Source organism: Diabrotica virgifera, chromosome 3 (assembly GCF_917563875.1).
Source record: "Diabrotica virgifera virgifera chromosome 3, PGI_DIABVI_V3a".
Taxonomy (NCBI): domain Eukaryota; kingdom Metazoa; phylum Arthropoda; class Insecta; order Coleoptera; family Chrysomelidae; genus Diabrotica; species Diabrotica virgifera.
The window spans coordinates 117,295,618-117,315,605 of NC_065445.1; the positions used below are offsets into that span (position 1 = coordinate 117,295,618).

General features: G+C 31.2%; 1 protein-coding gene across 6 annotated transcripts in view; it reads right to left on the reverse strand.

The window, feature by feature from the left end:
- Positions 1–19,988, reverse strand: part of LOC114334579 (protein alan shepard) — a 531,107-nt gene that overhangs the window by 24,359 nt on the left and 486,760 nt on the right. For 5 of the 6 annotated variants that reach the window (XM_050645412.1, XM_050645409.1, XM_050645410.1 and 2 more), the window contains 2 exons: positions 14,311–14,640; positions 5,428–5,637 (listed from right to left, as the gene is read on the reverse strand). In XM_050645412.1, coding sequence (XP_050501369.1) covers positions 5,428–5,637; positions 14,311–14,640 — 540 coding nt within the window. The remainder of the gene's footprint in view (positions 1–5,427; positions 5,638–14,310; positions 14,641–19,988) is intronic. The other variant, XM_050645411.1, reaches the window with a different exon arrangement.

Sequence of the window (19,988 nt, forward strand, 5' to 3'; positions counted from 1 at the left end):
AATAAATAAATCGTCAGTTTGTAAGAAAAAATTCAACATCCAGTATCTCGGAAACGAAGCATTTGCGGACATATTATGTTTATAAAGCAAACGGTCATTATTTTTCATGCAGATTTACGTCTTAAAGTTTGTCGCACTTATTTAGGAACACCCTGTATTAATCAAGCACATGGCTAGTTGTTAAAGTACCTAACTTTTTTATTATCCAACATAAGCGAATGAATCAAAAAACAGAATGTTAAGAAAACCTGAGGCTATAGTTGAGTTTTAATTTCAGTATTTTATAAATGCTAGAATATTCGATAGGGTGTGGTGACTTTGAGAATAAAACACAGTTTGATTGGTACACCCGGTATACAATGATAGTTTACCTGTCCAGCAAGAATATTATTACAGCGATTTTGTTAAAGAATAAGGCTATAACATATTAAAAACTTCACTTAAATCGAACAACAGGTTTAGGAAATTCAAGACATCAAAAATGACCCATTTTTGGGGTGGCCGTTTTTTGTACCGGTCAGTGTATATTACTCGCGAATTTTTTTCAGTACCTGTCTTGGGGAAAATGTATGGTATATTTATGGCATGTTAAATTCTTTTAATACCAGGAATAATAATATCAGGAATAGTCTATTAATGTTATCATTCTTCTTTATGGGCCATCTCCTTTAAGAACGTTGACAATCATCACGGAAATACGTATCTTGGATATTACTGATCCAAATAGTTCAATGGAGCCACATCTAAACCACACACTCAAATTATTCAACCACGAGATAAGTCTTCTCCATCGGCTCTTCTCTTTCCCGTATTATCTCGAAGCAGATTTTAACGTTCACCTCTCATGACACGTTCCAAATATTGTGACTTTCTAATTTTAATGGTATTCAGATATCTCTCTCTTTTCTCATTTTTCTCAACAGCTAGACATTTCTGATACGATCCACCCAACTTATTCTTAACATTCGTCTGTAGGCCCATAATTCGAATGCTTCCAGTTTGTCTGTAGTACATTTCTTTAAGAGTGTATGCCATAATATAAAACAGAAAAAACAGCACCTTAATAATCTTATCTTTAGATGCATTGAAATGTCTCTACTACAGGTAGCTTTCTTTATTTTGTTGAATGCACTTCTTGCTTTTAGGATTACCATAAAGTTTCGTTTTTATATTTTGGGATAATCTTTGCTTGCTTGTACATATTACTCTACCGATCGTTTGTTCCAGATTCTCTAGACTCCCAGCTGTTAGAACTGTATTATCTGCAAACCATATATTGTTAACTGTATTATCTGCAAACCGTATGTTATTAATGGACCCTCCCATTTACGTTTATGCCTGCTGTTGAGTCCTCAATTACTTTCTTAATTATTTCTTCTGGATACAAATTGAACAGGATAGGCGACAGCACACATCCTTGTCTGACAGCCCTTTCAATTTCTATCTCAACTGATACTTCATGTCCTTCCTTTAGTACAGCTTTCTGATTGTAATATATGTTGCTAATAATTCGAATGTCCTTTGTGTCCAAGTTTTTCTTTTCCAGTAATTAAATAAGTTGGCTGTGTCCAACTTGGTCAAAAGTTTTGTCATAGTCAAAGAAAACTGGATATACTGTTTGATTGCCATCCACGCATCTTTGTATGAGTATGTTTATGGAAAATAGTGATTCTCTCGTTCCCATTGCATTTCTAAATCAAAATTGGATTTTGCTAATATCTTCCTAGGTATTTTTTTATATTCTTGGATGTACGACCTTCAGAAATATTTTCAATGCGTGGTTCATTAAATTGATTGTTTGATGATCTTTTGCATTTGGTTTCTTGAGCAATGCTATAAAAGTAGATATCCGCCAATCTTTAGGAACAATTCCTGTAGTGTATTTGATCGGAACCAGTTGCTTTGTTGTTTTTTGTTAGTTTTGTTACTTGTAGTAATACTTCTTCCTTCTTTGTATCTGACACACTGTAAGTGGTCGTATTTTTTTTTATATACTCTTGCCATCTCTTCAATCTGTCGCTAGCGTCTGGTAGAACTTTTCCGTTCCTGTCCAGTAATATTTTATTTCTTCTTTTGATGTTCGTACCTATTAATTCATTGATTTTTTAAACGCTTTTATTTAGTTCAATAGTTTGCGTCAAATCTTTAGACGTTAATTTAACTGCCTTTTCTCCAATGCAAATGAATGAAAATTTGCAGACATATGCATTCGCGGGAACAATACACGAATAATCAATAAAAAAAATGTTTTTATGTTTTTTAATTGTTTAAATAAAAAAAAACGATTTTAATGGGAAATGCTTAAATTCTCCTGTTTTTTACAATGTAAAAACTTGAAAGTTTTGCGGATTGTAGCTAATGATATGAACTATACATAATTTCACTTTTTACGTTAATTGTTTACGTTATGCTTCATAAATAAACAATAAAGTTTCAAATTTTTTGCCGACTCCGACTATTTTTCCTGTTAGAACATCATATGCTTTATACATATTTTAATAAACATAACGATATATTTTAATGTTTGAAAAGTGTAAGACTAAAAAGTAAAAAATAAAAAAATATGAAAAAAAAAATTTTAATAAACGCTTTTCTTTAGTTACGAGTGACTAAAACTAAAAATATTATAAAAAATCAACTGAAAAGTAAAAAATAAAAATAATTGAAAAAATCTAACACATTCGTTAAAGAAAAGCGTGGGGCGAAAACCGTTTATTCGATGAAGACGCGCCACGCTTTTCTTTGACGAATGTGTTAGATTTTTTCAATTATTTTTATTTTTTACTTTTCAGTTGATTTTTTATAATATTTTTAGTTTTAGTCACTCGTAACTAAAGAAAAGCGTTTATTAAAAAATTTTTTTTCATATTTTTTTATTTTTATATGAACATTACGGTTATCCGTTTTTGCTGCTCTATCTCATTTTTCTTCATACCATTTCTCTTTTGCTTCTCTTATCTTTCTTCTTATCTCGGTTTGTATATATGCATTGCTGTCTTTATCTTAGTAGGTTCTTCTTTTTTTTTTCATAAGTTCTAAGATGTCATTTGTTATCCATCCATGTTTATTCTGAGTTTTCTCCCTTTTTAAAGAGTTCTCGCATGAGTGCACTAGACCTTCTTTATATTTCCCATTACAGAATATACATGAACTATACAATGTTTTCTTAATGGGATCTCTTTTCGAAATTTTTGATTCAAATATCTTGTTGAATTTACTAGTTTTAGCATTTTTTAAAATCCTATAAAATTGATGCGATGTAGGGGAGAATATTCTTCGTCTTATGAACAGTTTTACCGCTAGGACGAATTACTTTTCTTACAATATTGGCTTAAATCTAAATTGTGTTAACAGTATTGCTTTAGTAGGTATGCATTATGCTCTTTTGTAACTTAAACGATTTTCTCAATTCCTTGGAGATTCAACTTACAGAGTTTAGATGGTATCTTGTTTCTTGTATTTTTTTTATTATTTTTGACATGCATTTTGCTATTTGTATTACGTTTAGAAGTATTTTAAATTGTAACAACTGTTAGACCCTTCATTATGATACTCCTGCCTTAATTCTGATAGATCTTAGTATCTATATTCTGGAAACTGGTAACGTTTTATGTATTTTGGATATCAGATATTGGTTGTACCTGTAACAGGTGAGCGGCACATCCCTAGTTTGAGGCTTAGAAATCGAAAAAGCGACCATGATAGGTTAATGGCAAATTTTGGTCATTCTTTATATTTTCGAGGTCGCTGAATCCGAATATGATGCTTATTTTTATCTAGAATTGGTGGAACATGTTCAAAATCAAATTTTATGCAAAAATGCGAAAAATCAATTTTGATGATTTTTCATATTTACCTCGCTGTATCTTTGGTCGCGGTAAATATTTCCTTTTGAAAATTTTACTGTGTCATCTTTGAAGTATTTAGATAATAACGAGCTTTGTCCAAAATGTATAAACAATTTAAAGCAGGAGATGTTAATTTTTAAACATTTCGTTGTCAGATTTCGTTAGTTTCATGTTTACTTAAAAAAGTTGAGTGACAAACTGTTTAGTTTATAATTTTAAATATAATAATAACAGTAATAAAATATAATTCAAGAAGAAGTTTTATGGAAAATTTCAAGTCAAAATATGCAATAGGAAAAAGGTTATGTGACTTTGACGAGTGGCACTCCCCCCAAAAAAACGCTTGTTTGTCGGGATTTTGACCACTGTGTGGTGAATGGCTAGTATTACTTAATGTTTTTGATGGTGCTGAAAACGAAAATGAGGTTTATTTTGAATTTTAGATGGAGGAACATTGTCAAAATCTCAATTTTACCTTAAAAATAAAAAAAAATTAAACCACGTTTTTCTTAAAATTAAAAGTTGCACCATTTTTTTTTTCTATAAAATATTTTATTCTTTGTACTCCATATTTTAACATAAACTTGATTAAAAGGCTAAATTTCACATTTTGTCTATTGTGATTACACTTTGCAATTCAGGAATCTGCGCCTTTTACTTTAAACAAGTCATAACTTTTATTATAATAAGAAAAATAGATTGAAACAGGTACTACCATTATCTTCAAAAAGGTAAGAAATATATACTATAAAAATTTCAGAAAAAAATATTAAAATGGAACAGAGTTGTGGCGAGTTAAACGCAAAAAAAAAACGTGATTTCATTTTTTTTATTTTTAGGGTAAAATTGCGATTTTGCCAATGTTCCCCACGTAAAACCTATTTTTCGTTTTCAGCGCCATCAAAAACATACAGTATGACCAAAATTTAGCTATTCACCATACCGTGGTCATCACACCACACACTATCTCGAGAAGTAATCATTTTTTGGGGTTTTCCGCTCGTCTATAAAGTCACATAACTTTTTTCTTATTGCATATTTTGACTTGAAATTTTCCAAAAAACTTCTTCATGAATTATGTTTTATTGTTATGTTGGCTAAAATTATAAACTAAAAAGTTTGTCATTCAACTTTTTTAAATATACATGAAACTAACGAAATCTGACAACCAAATGTTTAAAAATTAACAACTCCTCTATTAATTTGTTTAAACATTTTGCACACAGCTAGTTGTTATCTAAATACTTCAAAGATGACACAGTACAAATTTCAAAGGGAAATATTTACAGCAACCAAAGATAAAGCGAGGTAAAGTTGAAAAATCATTAAAATTTATTTTTCGCATTTTTGCATAAACTTTGATTTTTGAACATGTTCCACTAACTCTAGACAAAAATAAACTTCATATTCAAATTCAGCGACCTCGAAAACGTAAAGAATCACCAAAATTGGTCATACACCTTAAAGTTGATTTTCTTGGTCGGTATAACGTAATTTTAGGGGTTGCTGCCGCTCGCCAATAACTTATAGCCTTAACTACGAAACATATTTATCACAGCGATTTAATGCTATTACCTACCTGAGGTATGATATTTGTATAAGGAACAGTAGTTTCTGTAGATGGCATCATAAGCGGTATTCCCCGAGGAGGTTGTCCGTCGTTCTTATACTGAGCTGCCATGTGTCCAGGCAAATTGTAACTTTCCTCTACAGTGGCCAATGGAGGCGCCATAACATACGGGAACGGCCATTGTCCAGTAGTGTACGAAGGAAACTGTACATCAACAAACTAAAGAATTAGAATAAATAACTAATCGTACAAAACCGAAATTTGGTAATATTATTTGTATAATTTTATAAAATCAGCAGAAAGCAAATCATATTAGTAATTTTTAAGACATGGTTAGTGAGTAATGAAAAAAAAATGTCCATTTTTTAAATCTTATAAATTCAAATTGACCAATTTCCTGTGACTGTCCTAAAATTGACGATAAACATGATTTTGTACCAAGGAATTATCTGAAAAATAAAATTTAAAAGATTTTGACTCCACTAAATTATGAAATTTATTTTATTATGAACTAATTTATTATGATTTAATTTATTATGAACTATTGACATTTATGAAATTTTGACACTATTGACATTTATGAAATTTTGACACTATTGGCATTTAAAACCCATAGGTTAATTAAGATATATCGGCGATTTTTTGTTTTCTGCGTTATTTCTTCAATTTTTAGATTTTTAGTCTACATTTATATATATAAAAAAAAACAATTGTTTTTAGAATTCTTTAGAGACGTATTAGTATACTAGTATACCGTATACCTAATATAATATTTATGGATTACTATCGAAGGCCGACATGATCTACCAAAAAAAAAAGAAGATGAAGAGAAATCTTTGTAAATTTTTAATTTCAGATAATTCCTTAGTACAAAATCATGGTCGACGTCAATTTTGAGACATTCACAGGAAATCCACCAATTTTGAATTTATAAAAGTTGAAAATTAATAAAAAAGTTTTCGCATATTTTAGTAAATATTAATAAAAAAAATATAATTATAAAAGTCACACTTATTAATAAAAAAATGCAAAACCTTATATATCATAAAAGTCACACAATAAATTTCAAAAAATAGTTTTTTTCGAAATTAACACATGAGAAAGACCCCTTAAACCAACAGTTCAAAATCCAAAATATTACTCATCGACATCTAAATTCTCCTTCACATCCAAATACACCTAATTCTGATGTCAAATCAACACACTTTGAATTAATTTTTTTCCTGACCTATTTAGATTTTGTTAAAATTTAGAGTAGTCATAATGGATGATTAGATGAAGAAAAATTTAAAATTTTTATCTCAAGCCGTTTCCGAAATATGGTTATGTAAAGTTGTCCAAAAAATCCAAACATCGCGACCATACTTTATTTGAATGGTTGTAGTGTAGAAGCTGTCCTAATTGAGCTAGAATGCTGGGAGAGGTGTTATTTTGCAGCATTTTTAAAGCTCTTTACAGTGATATATATACAGCATGATGTTATGATAAACAAATTTTTCTCAAACATAAAAAATTTATTTTGATTAAGTTTTTTTCCAAAAAGTACATAATTTAAAATTTTCATAATATTCCTACAAATACATACTGTTGTTAATAACATATGAAAATTTTATCATGGGATGGTGATGGGTTCAACATAAAAAAATAAATTTTACACATACAGTATGGTGCAAGTGAAAGGAATAAATTCGTAATGTCGCAAGCTGGAGACTTTAAGGAAAAATTCCGAAACAGGTCGATTTTTATTTTTAAATTGTAATTTTTTGGCATATATATCATACTAGTGACGTCATCCATCTGGGCGTGATGACAGAATCGATGATTTTTTTAATGAGACTAGGTGTCGTATGCTAGCTCATTTGAAAGGTTATTCAATTCTCTGTTCAGTACTGCTAAAATGCTGCAAAATGACACCTCTCCCAGCATTCTAGCTCAATTAGGACAGCTTCTACAACCATTCCAATAAAGTATGGTCGCGGTGTTTTGGATTTTTTTGGAAAACTTTACATAACAATATTTCGGAAACAGCTTGGGATAAAAATTTAAAATTTTGTATTTTTGTTTCCCTTATTAGCCACTATGAGTATTCCAAATTATAACCAAATCTGAAGAGGGGTGGAAATTAGGTGTGTTGAGTTGATATGGAAGGGTAGCTTAGGTAACTGGTCTGGGGGTGGACTGAGTAGCTTCTCGGCTGTTTCCCTGAGACACCCAATATTGCCCAAAGTCTGCAAGGGATTTTCTCGAGAAAACCATGAGTTCAGACGACTATCCAGATGATCAGAATAAGAAAAGACCGGCTGAAAACTTCGATATCTTTTGACAGTTCTCAATATGTAAACAAACCGTCAAACTGACAAACTACTGAATTTATTTGTGTTACAAAATTAATAAATTTGAATATATTTTTTGTTGTGAATGATCATAGAAAAAATAGTGCATACAACTTGTATTTAATTATTATTATGAAGCTCGTACTCTATACGAAACTCGCCGCATACGGCTCGTTTCGTAACCCTCATACTCGCTTCATAATGACCATCATTAAATGCTCGTTGCTTAATATACTATTATTTTACATAGCTGCAATTAACGTTGATTATAGAGGGTGTTCCATCAATATTTGTGAATATAAAAATATATAAATCGTATCTTTTTGCGTTAATAGGATGGACCCAATGAATTCGGTTCCTTATTTCTCTTTCTTCGAGGATAAAGTAACTACAACGCTACAATTTGATTTCGCCCTATATAATATAACTATACCTTTTATTCTACGAAATTATATTTAGTTTTATAGGGTAAACGACTCGGTGAAGACTGGAGTAGGGCGGCGGTCACGTCTTGTGCGAACTTATCTAAAAACATCATTTAAAACGGGGGGAACAACATTTAAAAATGAGTGGATGACAGAGGGTCTTTTAACTTCTGTACATGAAAAACTTAGATTGTAATGTTTCCTTGTGGAAACATTACAATCTGTTTCCTTGTTTCCTTGCTGTTTCCTTGTGGAATTTTTGTAATAAACCATTCTAAATGGGAAATAAGCCATAATTTAAATAAAAAAATAATTTTATTAACGTTTCGACGCCCAAATCGGATGTCGAAACGTTAATAAAATCATTTTTTTAGTTCAATTGTGGCTCATTTCCCATTTAGAATAGTTTATTACATAGATTGTATGAGCTAATCCAAGATCCCATAAATAACTTAGTAGAACAACGATTATTGGGACCGTGCAAGTTCGGAAAAGCGACACCCGGTTTCTTCGCTCTGCACTTTTATTCGCACTTTTTATTATATTGGCCAATCATATGGTCCTGGTTACTGGATAATTGTCAAGGCCATAGTCCAAAAAAAATAATAAGAAAAAAAAATAAGATTTAGGTTATGTTATTCAAACGTAAACAATTGTAGGTAGTAAATAAAATTAGTTATTAAAATGCAGTACTGCAAGCAAAATACAATTAATTAAAATTACCTTTATATAATAATTGCATATCATATCAATATTGTGAAGCAATATATAATTTTTCTTCTTAAATGACAATAGGTATGAAATGTACGTCAATTTGACAATTTCAATTGACAATATGAATTATTTAAGAAAGTTGCAATATTTCTCCGCTATTCGCGCACGATCGTTTCGCGTATCCCTTCCGAGTACTTGCACACCGCGAATAAAAACAAATTAAGAATTTTAATTAAAAACATAAGAAATAATAACTGACAAAATAGAAATTGCAAATGACTTAAATACGCATTACAGTACATTAGGACAAAAGTTTGGACAAAGAATACCCATTTGTAATGATACATCGTAATGATACATATCAGACATCGTATTATGTACCTACCTCAGCCACAAAGCGTAAATAAAAATAATATACCAAACAACACAGCAAAATATCTTCGTGCGACTCAATTCTTATTGTGTGAAAAGGACAGTGCGTCAAAACTACCGCACGAGAAAACCCTCGCACGGTCAAAATTCTTATAATGTGAAACATCCCATACAGGGGACGGCATAAGTCAGGCAGCAAATTTGCATTAAGAGAAAAAAATGCAGCGTCAAAATGAATTTGTTCAAAGAAATTACAAAAGGGATTCGAAAAAAGGTTACTGTAAGTGTTCAAATTGACGCCCATCTTCCTCGTCTGCCTATCCATTCTCCAAAATGAACATTAAGGTACTCCCGCACATACGCCACGTAGCTCGACGTCCACATGCTATCTTGACACCGACACAACTGTCTGAGTCTGAAGCACGAACAAGCTTCGCTTTAATCTTTTTCAGATTTGCCAGACTTATGAGCGTTGCCGGACTTTTAGAAGACTAGCTACTGGTCTAAAAGATCCAAAATAAAGAGGTCTGAGATTTCTCTTATTAGATGTTGGATCTGTTAGAGGTTTTGTACCAAGTTCAGAAAGTGTATTTTTAGCAAAAAAAGATTTTAGGCTATGACGAAAAGTGTTAAGCGAACAAAAACCACATAAAAGCCGGTAATTTTAAATTTATAAAAATAATCTGTGAACGTGGGAGATAATCGATCTGGCCCGTAAAAGAGTCATTAGCCAATTTATAAATTAGCGTCTTCTGTTTGTTCACGTGTATTCGTTGGATAATAATCAAAAAGATACATTTGGTCCACAAACCACACTGCAAGGAAACAGCATACTTGTAAAATTAGTAATTACAGAATCAAACGGTTAAAACGAAAAGCAGATTACAAATTAATGTGTATACAATTTTGAAGCAACTAACTTTAAAAATAAGCTTAATTAACCGCAACAGTATTGCATCACCAAAATCTATGCTCATTTTCATAGTTGATTTTCTCTTGAACGGATTAACGGATTCCGCTATTTTTTTATTGTGGTAGATTTTTCTGTTAGTATTTACACTGTTATGCAAATGTTTACTCAAACTTTTTTTTGAGCTTATACCGGGTGGAAGAAAAGAAATATTTTGCTTATCATAAAAGGAAGTATCCATAGTTATTTATTACATAGTATTTTTCTTATGTTAAATTTGAGATACCCTCTAGGGAGGAACAGATATAAAGTTGGGTATATGTATATCGAAATCATATTGTAGTCCCCTGTTTTGTGAATATTTTGTTTTAATTTTTTATTTTAATTTTATTATTATTATTTGATTTTAATCTCTATAATCTGATATCTTTAAAAACAAAGAAAATAGACGGTTTTACTCTTTAACATGCGTTTTAACTGAAACAATACTAAATAACAATAAAAAAATAACAACAGTTAACAAAACTTTTAAAACTGAAAGAAACATAACGTAAACTAATATCGCGAGTTCCCAGAAGTGATCATTTCGGGACTGTAAGGATTCAATATCTGAATAAAATATTAGTAACGGCACGGTTACGTGAGGAGGCATTGCTTTACCATGCATTAAGATGAAATTATTTTCTGTAAAAAGGCGGATCCACATCAATAAAAATTTGTGTTGTACGTTGCATTTAACGCAAAACTCGTGTGTGCTGAACTTTTTGTTGATGTGGACTGTGCGCCGTATAGAATAACGCATAAATATTTTCGTGACGAACAACCCACGCTATCCGTCGTGCTGTCGGTTTTTCAGTCGACTTCAAAGACATTTACGCCGCACAGCAATGTTATTATCCACTTGTCGCTAAGTGGATTCGGCGATACAACACAGAACTAAATATTTACGTGGTAAAAATACTTGGCCAGATTTAAATGTGCGCCACAAATATTTTTTCTGATTTTAAAATACAACACATACACAAATTTTTATTGATGTGGATCCGCCTTAAGGTGCGAAAGGAAGAAAGTGTTCAAGAAAGAAAATCTCTGTAATGTACTTTTTTCTATTAGAGCTTCCACGTAAAGATATATCTCTGATCGACAAAGAACTCTTATAAATATCGATCACAACTGTTTACGTCATTAATCTTTCTGTTGTTGATATTTTTTATTTTTACTTTAGAATTGTTTCAGTTAAAACACATGATAAACCGGTCTATTTTCTTTGTTTTTTAATGATATCAGGGAAATTCAACAAACAAAACATTCAGAAAACATAAGACTACAACACGATTTTGATGTATACTCACCCTTGTGCCTTGTCCTTCATACAAGGTGTCTCAAACTTAACATAAGAAAAACATTTCTTTTCTTCCACTCGGTAAAAGCTCAAAAAAGAAGTTTAGTAAACATTTGCTCAACAATGTAAATACCAAAGAAAAACCTAAAATAATAAAAAAAAATTAAAGCACTCATGGGAGTGCCGACAGAAGTGAAAACTTATTATAGTATATAAATTAGTATATAAATTACGAGCTCAATGCTTTTTCCCCATCCAAAAAGAAGTGCTATATGGGCCATTCCACGAACATACGCCTGTTTTGGATTACTTCGACAACGAATATTTTACTGTGCAACATAAGAAGTACGAAAGTAAATGGCGCTAATAATTATTCCAATAAACAACAATGTAATTTGCAATTTACTTTCGTTCTTCTTATTTTGCACAGTAAAATATTCGTTGTCGAAGTAATCCAAAACAGGCGTGTGTTCGTGGAATAGGGTATACCTATTGTCCTTTTCATGAGCATTTTTCAGTGCGTAACAAATGATAGGAAAAAGGGTAAGTTCGTGATAATACACATTTATGACATTTATTCTAACATGACATTTTAGTTAAATCTGACAGTTGTCACATTTTATTTTCAATTTGGAATAAAAACAAATCAAATGTGTTTCTTGCATTTATAAAATGGTATTTTCTTTGATTTGTATAGTCTTATAAATTATACAGATTATATTAATTTGTAATATTATTATCTAATTAAAAAAAATTATTTTTTTTATTATGGCGCCATCTGTAATCACGAACGTGCCTTTTTTTCTGTCACATACAATTTAATGCGTTAGAAAGAAATCGAAAAACTGTGACGCACTGAAAGATGATCATGAGAAAAAGAATATATTATATACGCGTTTCGTACGTTCTATGCTACTTACGTATACATACATATGATACTATAAATAAGATGATAATATATTGCGCATCCTGCAGGGAGGGGAAGTCGTGACGCAACTGGAGACCGGCACGTTCGTAATGGTTCGTAACGTCCGATTAGTTTGAATCGTTCGCGGTTGTAAGATAAGTGTATTTTATATTTTATCTTTGTAAAAGTGAGATGTCTTTTATAAACAAATAACACAAAAAAGCCGTTTAATATTATTTTGCTAATTGAATAATTTCATGACAGAATGTATACAAATCCCATTTAATTTTAACAAGAATTCAAATTCAAATTGCCAGTTACGTCATCATGCGCGAACTCGGACGTATTTGGGCTACGGGAAGATACTATCTGGTTATTTTTAGTATCATGTACATACACGTAATATATATACGTATGAAATTTAGTTCGGCAAAGTGATGACGGTCGCAAACTCAATACTTTTTCCCCATCTAAAAAGTGCACAACGTCCCTAAATAAGTTTTCACTTCAAAACTTTATTTCGCCGAAGCGATGACGGTCACTAATTCAGTACTTCTTCCCCATCCAAAAAGTCCACAACGTTCCTCAAGAAATTTTCATTTCAAAAATTTATTTAGCCGAAGCGATGACGGTCGCTAATTCAACACTTTTTCCCCATCTAAGAAGTGTATAACGTCACTAAAAAAGTTTCGCTTCAAAAATTTATTTCGTCGAATCAACGACGGTCGCGATGACGGTCGCTAATTAAATATTTTTTCCTCATCAAAAAAGTGCAAAACGTCTCTAAAGAAGTTTTCACTTCAAAAATATATTTTGCCAAAGCGATGACGGTCGCTAATTTAATACTTTTTCCCCATCTAAAAAGGGCACAACGTCCCTAAAGAAGTTTTCACTTCAAAAATTATTTCGTCGAAGCAATGACGATCGCGATGACGTTCGCTAATTCAATACTTTTTCCCCATCTAAAAAGGGCAGAACGTCCCTAAAGAAGTTTTCACTTCAAAAATATTTCGTCGAAGCAATGACGGTCGCGATGATGGTCGCTAATTCAATACTTTTTCCCCATCAAAAAAGGGCACAACGTCCCTAAAGAAGTTTTTACTTCAAAAATTTATTTTTGTCGAAGAAATAACGGTCGCGATGACGGTCGCTAATTCAATACTTTTTCCCCATCTAAAAAGGTCTCTAAAGAAGTTTTCACTTCAAAACATTACTTCGTCGGAGCAATGACGGTCGCGATCACGGTCGCTAATTCAATGCTTTTTCCCCATCTAAAAAGGGCACAACGTCAACATCCCTAAAGAAGTTTTCACTTCAAAAATTTATTTTCGTCGAAGCAATGACGGTCGCTAATTCAATACTTTTTCCCCATCTAAAAAGTGCACAACGTCCCTAAAGAAGTTTTCACTTCAAATTATAATAATATACGTACAAAATTTATTTCGTCGAAGCGATGACGGTCTCGATGACGGTCGCGAAATCAATCCTTTTTGCCCATTCCAAAATAGATTTTATATTTATTTTAAATCTAAATACTCCTACACAATTTATATATACATGCGCATAATAAATATACGTACAAAATTTATTTCGCCGAAGAGATGACGGTCGCGAAATAAATCCTTTTCCCCATCCTAAAAGAGGTTTTACTTTTATTTTAAATTTAAATACCTCTACACAATTTATATATATACATACACATAATATATAGCATAAGCGATGACGGTCGCCAACTCAATGCTTTTTCCCCTAGCCAAAAATCGCACAACGTCCCTAAAGAAGTTTTCACTTCAAAAATAGTGGAATCCGTCAATCCGTTCAGGAGAAAATCAACTTTTAAAATTTGGCGGTGCAAAACTTTTGCTTAGAAAGCTCTAAAACCAATTTACCTGATTGTAATGCCTGTAATTCGTTAAAGTCGGCACCAAATGCTGACCTGCGACTCCATTTTGCGCCAATGTAGACGGATCATATTGAACCGCCGTTAAACCTTCTGCACTGTCTCGCCACATCTTAACGTTGTCATTATTTTTATACATGTTCTTCTTTTTGTTCCCTCCGTCGGCGAATTTCACCAATAACGGTTCTTTACTTGCTGGTAGCATTTTGGCATTGAAGTGCTGGATGATGTACTCGCATTTTTCTTTGCTCTCCATTCGTGCGAACCCTACTCCTTTGGATATACCAGAAGCGTCCCGAAGGATACGTGTTGATATAACCTAAAAAAATATATATTTTTAATCATTAACCAACTTTTTAGAGTAATGTTGAGAACCAGTATTAATTTACAGTCTTAATCCGTAAACTTAATATTGGGTAAACATTGTTTTGGGAGACGTAAGCAATATATTATGTCTATGACCATGATCCATGATTATCTTGTAAAGAATAAAAAGATTCAGATATACAGTATATCCCTGTAAGTTGATACCATATGGAAAACTTTTTTATTATTAATTTTACGAAAAAAAGTTATTCTTCGTAAAAAGCTCTACATGGTCCTAAGATTCAACCACCAGATATCAAATTTTATGAATATTATACGAGGTATTTTAAGAAATATGAATTTCACTCAAGAGTAAAGTAGCTTTATTTGTCACAGTATTGAAAATTGTTATTATGAAAAGTTGTTTGGAATTAAGAACTATATTATAATATGCAATTTCAAGATAGACAGATAGATAGATAGATAGACATTTATTGTTTTTAAAAACTACAGTTTTATAACAATGAGTTTAGTAAGTATAGAATATAACTAACAACTAGTCTAGAACATAAGTAACTATTAACAAATTTGAACAAAAGTTAAGCGCTATCACTAACTGAAATGGAGAACTTGGTTTTTTTAATAAACACCAATGAAGGAGAAACTGAAGTACAGAATATAACTAACAACTAGTCTAGAACTTAAGCAACTATTAACAAATTTAAACAAAAGTTAATCGCTATCAGTAACTGAAATGGAGAACTTGGTTTTTTTAATAAACACCAATGAAGGAGAAACTGAAGCTTATTCATTTAAAACAAAAGATCTAAGTTTTATGACATTCCAAATATATATTGAAATAGGGATGTTCACAAAAAATTAAAAAGTCATTTCAAACATGTAAAACGATTAAAAACACCCTAGGAATAATTGTCCAAAATTTCAACAAAATTGAAAAAGCCTTTCTATAAAAAATCTTATTAGAAATCTAGCATTATTTTAAATTTCAAGAACGCTTCTCTATTGGCCTGACGTCACTAGTTGCATACCCCAAGCGCGCGCCATTCTCATAGTGTTACTGTTTACCTGTTTGACGTTTCAGGTCATTTTATTTTGTTCTCTTCTTGTTTTATCAGGGTTAAAGTGGAGTTTTATAGTGAATTTGTTTAGTTTAAAGTGGATAGACTGTTTGTAAGGTCATATTTTGGGTTTTACAAAAATAAACAAATACAATGGAAGAAGGTTTTCAGAAAGCCGATTCGTATAAAGTACCGACTGTAGTGTAGATGTAACAATGGTGTATGATTTATTGGCATCTTGTAAAAAAATAAATCTACCACAGCTTTACTGAGTGTATATTCCATATAATTTTCCATGTCTTCTTTAAGCTAAAAAATAAATGCTTAATACTCCACAAAAAAAATAGAGAAAGTTGTATGCATGCATTGTACGCATGCATATTGTTTACATACATTGGCTGGTTATTACTTTACCTTGGTAAGGTGTATTAAAAATATTTTTATTCTTCTTCATGTGCCTTGTCCATTGTGGACGTTGGCTATCATCATGGCAATGTTAGTTTCATTTGAGGCGTTTCTGAATAACTCGATCGATTTTTGTCCAAATAATTGGCGTAAGTTTTTTAGTCATGAGTGTCTTTCCTTCCGGGTCAGCGTTTGCTCTCTATTTTACCTTGCGTTATCAGTTGGAGTATACGATATTTATCATGCCTCATGATATGACCAAAATATTTAAGATTTCGTTTCTTAATTGTAAAAGAGATTTCTTTTTGTTTTCCCATTCGACGCAATACCTGTACGTTGGTGTGGGTCGCCCAGGATATTTTGAGGATACGTGGGTACACCCACATCTCGAATGCCTCTAGCTTTTTCATTAATGTTTCCATTATTGTCCAGGCCTCTGCGCCATATAGCAAGACCGGAAATAATAACATTTTAGCAGCCGCATTTTTAGTGGAAGAGATATTATGTCGCAATGGGTGAAAATATTTCTCATGCATGTTGTTAAATGTTGCTATGTCCTTTTCAACTCTAGATCTTATTTCGGTTGTTTCGTATTTCGAGTTGACAACTGTTCCAAGGTAAAAAATATTTTTGAACTTGGGTATTATACATTTTCATTTCAACCAATCTTTTCACTAAATTATTAATGATTTTAATATAATATAAAGTCATACCTACATCCACATGTAGTTATTTCAAGGTTTACTTTTACTGTATGTATTATTAGAATCCCGTTTTTAGGAATATCCCAGTTTAAGGAATACAAATTTGAGGTCCCGAAACTTTTTCATTTACTCTTTAAGGGGGTAGGTGCAAAATCTTGGTCCAATGCTATTTAAATTCATTCATTTTTTTCGAATCCTGAGAAAACTAATAAGTATTTTTGAAAAATGTAAATGCAAAAAGAACAATTACATTATTACCAAGGGCCGAAAGTCTCTGGAAAACTTCTATAATGTTTATTTTATTAAGTTAGTTCTTTAAGTTAGTTATTTTAAGTTCTAGCTGCAACAAACCATTTCTTTTTCTGTTTTAAATTGGCTGGAACGGTAATAAAAATCTTGTCAGAACTGTTTTTTGATGTATTTACACACCCAGGAACAAAACACCACTTATTTGGCTTTATTTTTAATAATTAAATACGTAAAAAACTGCGCACATTCAAATACACTGAGTAAATAAGTATACAAAACTAGTCCTCGATCAAAGACGTTACGACTGCTGACATCACAGACCGTAGCCTCGCTACAGGGTACCGTTTTTCTAGCCTCCAAGAAAATCAACATTATGAACTCATTTATCTTAAAAAATATACATTTTTAAACAGTTTTATGATTGTTACGTTTTTGTGTACCTTGTAATCTATTGAATTTAACTATATTTAAAAATTAGTGAACATCCCTATTGCTTTCACAGATATTATAGTTACATTATTAAGACAACCAAGAACTATATTATAATATGCAATTTCAACCTTCATTAATTTATAATTAACCACATTATTTTCAGTTATTTCAATTATGATAACTCTTTTATTATTAATTTTACGAAAAACAGTTATTCTTTATAAAATGTTCTGCATGATCTAAAACCTAAAATACAACCATCTTATATCAACTTTTATCAATTTTATACGAGGTATGTCAAAAAATATGAATTCGCTCAAGAGTACTTAAATAAAATACAGTAGAGCGTCGATTATCCGAACTAATTGGGGGACATGGGTGTTCGGAAAACCGATTTGTTCGGATAATCGAACTATATTGAGATTGTCATACATATTTATCCACAAGTGAAAAAAACCATATTTATATAACTGTATATTTGTTTAGACCTTGATAATGACAAATAGCAATTAAACAAAAAAGTGCAGTGTTTGCAACAACATACTTTTGGATACACAATTGAAGAAAATTGAAGATATTTTAAGCGTTAATTACTAACGCTGCTTGCTCAGTACTCGAGTGCGGGGCGCGGGAGTCGGGAGTTCGGATAACCGGTCGTTCGGTTGATCGACGTTCGGATAATCGACGCTCTACTGTACTGTTATTTTTCACAATATCAAAAATTGTGATTATGTAAAGTTGTTTAGAACTAAAAACCATGTTCCAATATGTAATTACATCCTTCTTATTGAAATATTCTGAACTATAAAGGTACTTTATTCTTGATCGAAATTCATCTTTTTTGACATACCTCGTATAAAATTGATCAAATTTGATATAAGATGGGCGTATTTAAGGTTTTAGACCATGCACAACTTATTATAAAGAATAACTTAAGTCGTAAAATTAATAATACCTAAAAGAGTTATCATAACTGAAATTACTGAAAATCCATATTGTTGGTTATCCACAATTAAAAAAAAATGTTTTCAATTAGAAGGATGAAATTGCATATTAGAGTATGGTTCTTAATTCCAAACAACTTTTCATAATAACAATTTTCAATATTGTGAAAAATAAATCTACTTTATGTTGTTCTGAAGCTATTTCCTTGTGGCATTTTTATGATTAATTATTTATATGGGAAATAAGCCACAATTAAAATGAAAAAAATAATTTTATTAACGTAAAAATACTATCTGAAAGAATCAGATAGTAAAAAGAGAAAAATCAAAGAAGCGGCTCTAATTATGCTAAATGAAACCAATTGTGTCGCAAATTCCTCGGTAGAATGCAGTAGGATGTGGTTACCCATACTGAAAGAGGAAGTCAATAGAAAGAAAATACCAAGATTAGTAAGTCAATAATATCGAGCTAGTACATATTTTATATTTTAGTATTACTTATATATCTAGTATTATTAATATTATTTATAATTTAAACATGTTACAAGTCAGAATTTGGTATTATTTTTTGAGAGTAAATTAATGTAAGACCAAATACTTACGATGTCGGGATAGTATCACAAGGTTTTTCCTGGTTTTCCCTTGTGATTTACTATGAAGTCTCTAACGCGAGAATTTTACTGTCGTTGCATTTGGTTGTCTTTTTAAAGACATATTACATGCTATAATTTTTTATGACGGATATTCTTGAGTTGGGGTTAATTTCATGTAATCGAATGAACTATCTTTCAGTAAGTCGTCCCAGGAACGCAACTCATAAATATTGGCAATATCATTTTAAAGTCTTCTACTTCAAAATGTATAATATATGTCTGAATTGCCAATATAAATGTGTGAGATTAAATAAATTATTAGAAGAATTTTTTTTGCTTAGCAACAACACTTTAGTTTATTTTAGTAATATTTTGTATTTTGACAACGGCACCCGATTTGGGCGTCGAAACGTTAATAAAATTATTTTTTTCATTTTAATTGTGGCTTATTTCCCATATAAATAATTAATCATAAATCTACTTTACTCTTGAGTGAAATTCATTTTTTGACATACCTCGTATAATATTCATGAACTTTGATATGTGATGGTTGAATCATAGGTTTTACAGCATGCAGAGAATTTTATGAAGAATAATTTTTTTTGTAAAACTAATAATAAAAAAGTTTTCCATATGGTTCCAACTTACAGGGACATACTGTATAATATCACGAAATGTGGGAAATGAAAAAAAAAATGAAATTCAGTACAATAAATTTTATTGCTTTGATAATAATAATTTTGGTAACGAGTACGACCTCCTCTTGCTCATCGTAGTATTGTTACTATATTTGAAAGGTTTCTCGGAGTTGTAGACCCCATATTCAAAAAGGGAGATCCGATGGAAAGTGACAATTAAGAGCGTGGGCGCAAATATTTTACGGCTATCCCTACTTTTTCTTTTTTTACACGGCAAATTACGTATAGTAAAATTCTCACTGTTATGGAGATGTAAA